This window comes from Acanthisitta chloris, unplaced genomic scaffold (assembly GCF_000695815.1).
Source record: "Acanthisitta chloris isolate BGI_N310 unplaced genomic scaffold, ASM69581v1 scaffold12540, whole genome shotgun sequence".
In the NCBI taxonomy this organism is placed as follows: Eukaryota; Metazoa; Chordata; class Aves; order Passeriformes; family Acanthisittidae; genus Acanthisitta; species Acanthisitta chloris.
The window spans coordinates 86,393-92,111 of NW_008653428.1; the positions used below are offsets into that span (position 1 = coordinate 86,393).

General features: G+C 43.0%; 1 protein-coding gene across 1 annotated transcript in view; it reads right to left on the reverse strand.

Moving 5' to 3' along the window:
* Positions 1 to 4,726: 4,726 nt before the first annotated feature.
* SLC37A1 (solute carrier family 37 (glucose-6-phosphate transporter), member 1) overlaps positions 4,727 to 5,719 on the reverse strand; it is a 32,978-nt gene continuing 31,985 nt past the window's right edge. Inside the window, exons 18-19 of the mRNA XM_009081088.1 lie at positions 5,400 to 5,452; positions 4,727 to 4,742 (exon numbers count right to left, since the gene is read on the reverse strand). Coding sequence (XP_009079336.1) covers positions 4,727 to 4,742; positions 5,400 to 5,452 — 69 coding nt within the window. The remainder of the gene's footprint in view (positions 4,743 to 5,399; positions 5,453 to 5,719) is intronic.

Consider the following 5,719-nt stretch of genomic DNA (forward strand, 5'->3'; position numbering starts at 1 on the left):
TTAGTAAGACTGTTTCTTTATGCCAAACCAGAAACTCCCCAAAAGAAGGGAGACAAAGATGGGAACAACTACCATTTTGTAACAATTTGTTTATTAAACTCTGAGGCAGAGACCCAAAACACAACACTAAGGTCATGTAATGCCCCGTTCTGCTCAGTGGGTTGAGGGGAAGGTAATTTTGGATTACTCTGGGCACTGCGTGGGAGAAAAAAAGCTCAATTCTCAGGAGGTTCAAAAAGAAATAATTTTCACTTAGGAACTTTGGGTCACCCGTGTGGAATAAGACACTTGGCAAAGGGAAAATCAGTCAACGTTCCAGCATTCAAACATTCCGTGCAAACTTTAACTTGGCATACCTGGAGAGAACAAAATCCTTAGACAGGCACTGATCATGGCACTTAGGGAGTCATTAAGTGGACACTGCTCAGTGCGAGTTGGAGCTTAATATGTTGCAAAGGAGAAAAGAAGGGAGAAAGAGAGAAAAACAAATGAGAAAGAAAGGTAGATAGTCACCACCTGTGGATCCAGCAAGGTCCCATCAGCTTCCAGCCCAGGGCACTGGGACATCTCACTGTCCTTTTATCCCTTCCCTGTGCCCAGGGCCCGTCCCAGGGTGAGCTCACACCTGTGCTGCCCTTTAGGCAGAGCCAGGAGCTTCAGCATCCATCCCGGGGCTTGCAGCAAGGGCATGTGGTCAACCATCACCATCTCAGGGTAATAACACCATTCCAGTGCAGACCTGCAGTTACCTGCTAAGGCTCAAGGGGTTGGGCGGAGCAGCCACTACCACCTCTGTGAGCTCAACCCATTCCTCCTACTGTTTTCCAAACTGGTTGTTTTGAGCCAGACAACTTTTCTTCCAGTCCCTGACAGGTCATTGGACATGAGGCTGAACCATCAGCAGTTAAATCCTCACCTTCCCTTTCCCCAGCTCTAAGATGACAGTCAGATTTTTAACTCAGCATGGCATCAAATGTAGTTCACGGTTCCCAAAGCCCCAGAGGATGCAGACACAAACCCCCAGCGAGGTCTGCAGTCCCTCCCCAGGCACAGTAGGCTGCGAGAGGAGGGCAGGACATGTCCCTGCCATCACATGTCTGGTACAGCAGAGAGCAAAACAGAATCAAATCAGACTCGCTGTAAGGTGAAAGTGACGTAGAACAGCAATGAGAACATCCTATCAGAGGTTAGGACAAATGATGAAATCATCTAATCTAATCCCTTATATAATATGCAGGGCACAAAATTTTATTCAGACCAGAGAATATCACCATTAGCAATTCTGGATCTCATCACTGAAAGGGACTGTAAAATATCTTCCCCAAGTTAATTCCATATGAAAACCAGCAGCCTCCAGCAGCTCTAAACATCCTCTGATTTCATTCACATCATCTTACACCTGCCCAATATTGAGTTGCACTTCTCATATAAACCACCTCAGACATCAGTCACTGTACAAAGCTACCAGCAGCAACCAGATTGCCAAGCTTAAACATGACAAGGTCAGCCAAAGTCTGAGGCAGCACAACACTGGCATAAACACATATGGTGGATTCCAATTGTTAGTCTGAGGATATTATGCCAGAAGTACTTGCAATAACCTCCTGAAACGGATGGCAGAACCCCTTCTGGAATTTCCTAACTGGCAAAACACAGAGGAGTGTCTCAGTGCATGGAGTGGTTTAGCAGCTTAGCTTACAGGCAAAAGAAGTCTTAAAGAGACCTGTGAACTGCAGGAGACAGACTCAGCCCCTGACCTGGGCAGGTGTCTCCTTCCCTGCTAGACCAAACTGAGCAGAATATACCTATCTGATGCAGCTCACTGGAATACTGATATTGCACAACACAGTGCCACAAAATGAAAATACATTACATGTTGAAGTTAAGACAGACAGTTTTAAAAACAGAAGGTTCAAATTTGTGTTCCTAATGAACCATTTTCAGTATTCTCACAAGAGACAGAGCACTGTCCCAGCAGGGATATCTGTCCTTCCAACCAATAAATGGAGCAATTCTTCATGGAGATGTGAAAGATAAAGTACTCAACATTTCTCATTTTAGAACAGAATCTATTTTTATTCAACACAGGATGGTAAATGGATAAAATTCACAATAACCAGCATTAAAAAAACCAAACCCTGCAGTCATATTTAAATTTGGCTGTGCCTACTGGCCACTCACATTTCTACACACAACATTTTTTCAGTCTTAATCATTTCCAGATAAATGGATATTGACACCCAGTACTAAAAAAACAGTTTATTCACAACCTGGGGGGTGGGTTTCAGGAAAAAAAAAAAAGCAAATCTTTATATTTTTGTCCAACAAGTTTGTAGCTGGGAGGAACCAAAATGCTGCAGATTAGCACAGGAGACATTGGCACACTAAGAGTTCCAACTCCTTGCCTACAATCAGTAGAATAAGGACTCAACCCAGCACCTCCAATGTTGTTGTCATCCATACTCAAGTCACTGCAGTGCAAAAACCATTCAAGTAAACAAATAAATAACAGCAGCAGCCCCAACAAGTAAAACCCAAAACACAGTTAAATATCTTTACAGCCTGTAACTGTGAAACATGACTAAAAGCTTTTTAACCTAAGACTTCAGCCCATAGGGAACAGCTTCTCAAACTCTGAGTGCAGCAGAGTTTGAATTGTTTCGATAAACTAGTATAAAGCTCTACATACCTTTTTGGGGGAAGGAATTGTCATCTTCAGCTAAAGAAGTCCTCCATCCATCCCTCCCTCCTCACACAGCCTTTGAAGCTGTGCCAGCACAGCTGGTCTGGGGTTGCAGTGTTATTTTTCCCCATCAGAGGCTGGTTCAGTGCTCTGATCTCCCCAGGGTGAGCCTGGCTGAGCGAGGAGCAGTGTGCCATGCCACCAGGATGGAAGTCATTCCAAGTAACACTGCTGCACAATTCTGTCACCTTTAGCCACAGCCCAAAGCCCCAGCACAGCACAGATTTATGAAATTCCCACTGGTTTACTCAAGATGTGTGAAGTAAATCATTCATCCAGGTAACTGCAGAGCTAGGAGCTACCTAGAGCTCACTTGCAAGGACTTGGTACCTCCCTGTGGGACTGAGGTCTTCCCTGTATCCCTGTTCAGCCAAACAGTTAAAAATGAACACATCCTTACCCTGTTCAAGCATAAAGCACATGCTGAATCAAACCAGTGGAACAGCGCATCATGGACTGAATAGTTAAAGAACAGCCCTGGAAGCTAAGTGTTGTGCCAGCACATGGAACACACCACCAGCAGCTGATGGGACATTTCTGCATGTTTTGCAGGACTGTTTGAGAGTGTTTGGCTAATCAAGTGTAAAGACTACTGCATTGTTTCACAAAACCTGGAGCATAGTTCAGAACAAGACATATGCCTAGAGCTTTAATAAATACAGTCAAGGACAATACACAGTGAAAATCATCTAGCCTTTGTTATCTAAGTATAAAGAGCTCATACAAAAAAAAGATTCCTTTTCACTTTGTACATCTTAAATAAAATCACCAACATCTGTTTGCAGAGCAGATAAGCTGTACAAAGAAATGATATGTCCTGAAGACATTAAACAGTCTATTTGCTGGGTGACACTGGCTACTCAAATGTTCTCTTACAAACTGCCACCTACCTAGGCCATTTTTCTTTTCTGATCTTCTGGCTCCAAATCTGAAATTCAGAGCCACTGGAAATTAGCCACTTGAGAGAGATTTCTGGATATTAAGGCTCTGATGTGACGATGACTTCCTACGTACCCACACCAGCACTGAGGCACCCAACAGAGATCGCTGTGACACTGGGCACTAAAGCAGCTCATTGCTCTATCCTGTAGTGCTGAATTACAGGACAGCTCACAGTTCTCTGCCACCCCACAGAAACAACCTCTCATTTCAACCCAGCCTAGCAGAGCAGCACAATTCTGTGACATTTGCACAACCAATTTATAATGCCCTGAAAATCATTAAGAGTCCCCACTGGAAATTCTGACTCATAGGCTGCTTTTTGTTGCTTAGAGCTCCTTTTTGCACAAACCTAACTGAAGACTAACATCCAGCCAGAGAATCTGTGAAAACTGTTAACTGCAGTACACCACAAGAGTAAATTCCATGTCGTTACCTACCAAAAAGCTGAATGTTGTCCTTGGAAAGTAGCACTGTAGTTAAAAACTCATAATACAGTGGGGTGGTTACTGTCTCAGCAGCTTCAAATACTGATAGCAGCACATCTTAATAACCAGCTGATATTGTCCTCTGTAAAGTGATGCCCTCAATGCAGACAAGATGACATAAGAGACACATACTTTGCTCAGTGACAATGGGACCATCACTGCTTGACCATTAGGATTTCAACTTCCTTCTGCTCTGGTTTTGACTTTGTTTTTGGAAAAAAGTTCAACATGTTAAATAAAAACATCCTATCAAAAGAAATAAAAAGGCACTTGGTATTTCTCTTTGGCTCAGTTGAGGCATGCTGCTGAAACCTTCTCAAAGTTCCTGTCTCTTCATCTGATGGATAGTTGCCATCCTGAGGTACTTACTCATGTGCAAAAATAAGAGCTTCAGGGATTTACCAGCTGCATTTCTCACATTGCTCTCAGTAAACGTGCAAAGTTCTTCAACAAACAGAAATTCTTAAAGACAGAATAATGTGTCCCATGAAGTTTGGTTTTCAGGGAAGAGCTCCAAGCCCTGATACAGTCCTTATTCCAGCTCTGGTCTCATAGCTCAGTGCTCCTTAAACCTGGGAAAGAACAACAAAAAAGGAGGAAAAGGAGGTGTGAGGCATAACAGCCACCAATTCCAAAATGCAGGATCCATCCCTTGCCATGCACTTTTCTATTCTTTGTTCATTTTAATTCTCCAAAACTACAACCAAGGGATTCAAATTAGATTTTCCATATGCAAGTGTACCCCTATTGATTCTGAGGATTTTTTCCCCCTCAATTCAAACCAAGTCACCCTTTTCTTTAAGGAGACCTTAGGGGGAAAGGTACTATTTGTAACCATTATTAAACACAGAGAGCCATGGAGTGGCTTATTTCCCACCTGCATGCCCTATGATGAAACCCAGAAGGATTAGATATTTGGGAAAAACCAAACCAGAAGCAAGAGACTGTGTCAGAGGTGTGTTTTCAGATGCTTTTCAAAATCAGAGCTTCTAAGGAAAATTGTTCATGATTTGAAAACATCACACCGATGACTTCTTTGAACCAAAATTAAAGCAGGCAGAAATGGCTATACATAAACCTCAACATGTTCAGTCTATGTTTAGATATTATGGGGCAAGGTTGGACTCAAAGCTTGGAGGACTTTTCCAGCCTTAATGCTTATATATTAAAGGCTTAGTAACATGTTTTGAAACCATTATTGAAGAGCAACAGCCATGCATGACACTTACTGGGTGTGATCTGTGTTACACTGAAGTTCCTTCTGAATAAGACGGAGTAAGAGCTGTGAAAACAATCACAATATCTGTGTTATATCTGTATAGACAAACAAATAAGCTAAGAAACTTATTTCTTATTGCCATGGCAATCCCAGGCACAGCTACAGGTTGGGTGGGAAAGGACTTGAAACCAGCAGTGAGGAGAAAGACTTGGGAGTGACAGTGGATGAGAAGCTCAGCATGAGCTGCAGTGTGAGCTCAGCCCAGAGACCAATGGAATCCTGGGCTGCATCCACAGCAGTGTGGGCAGCAGGTCAAGGAAAGTGATTCTT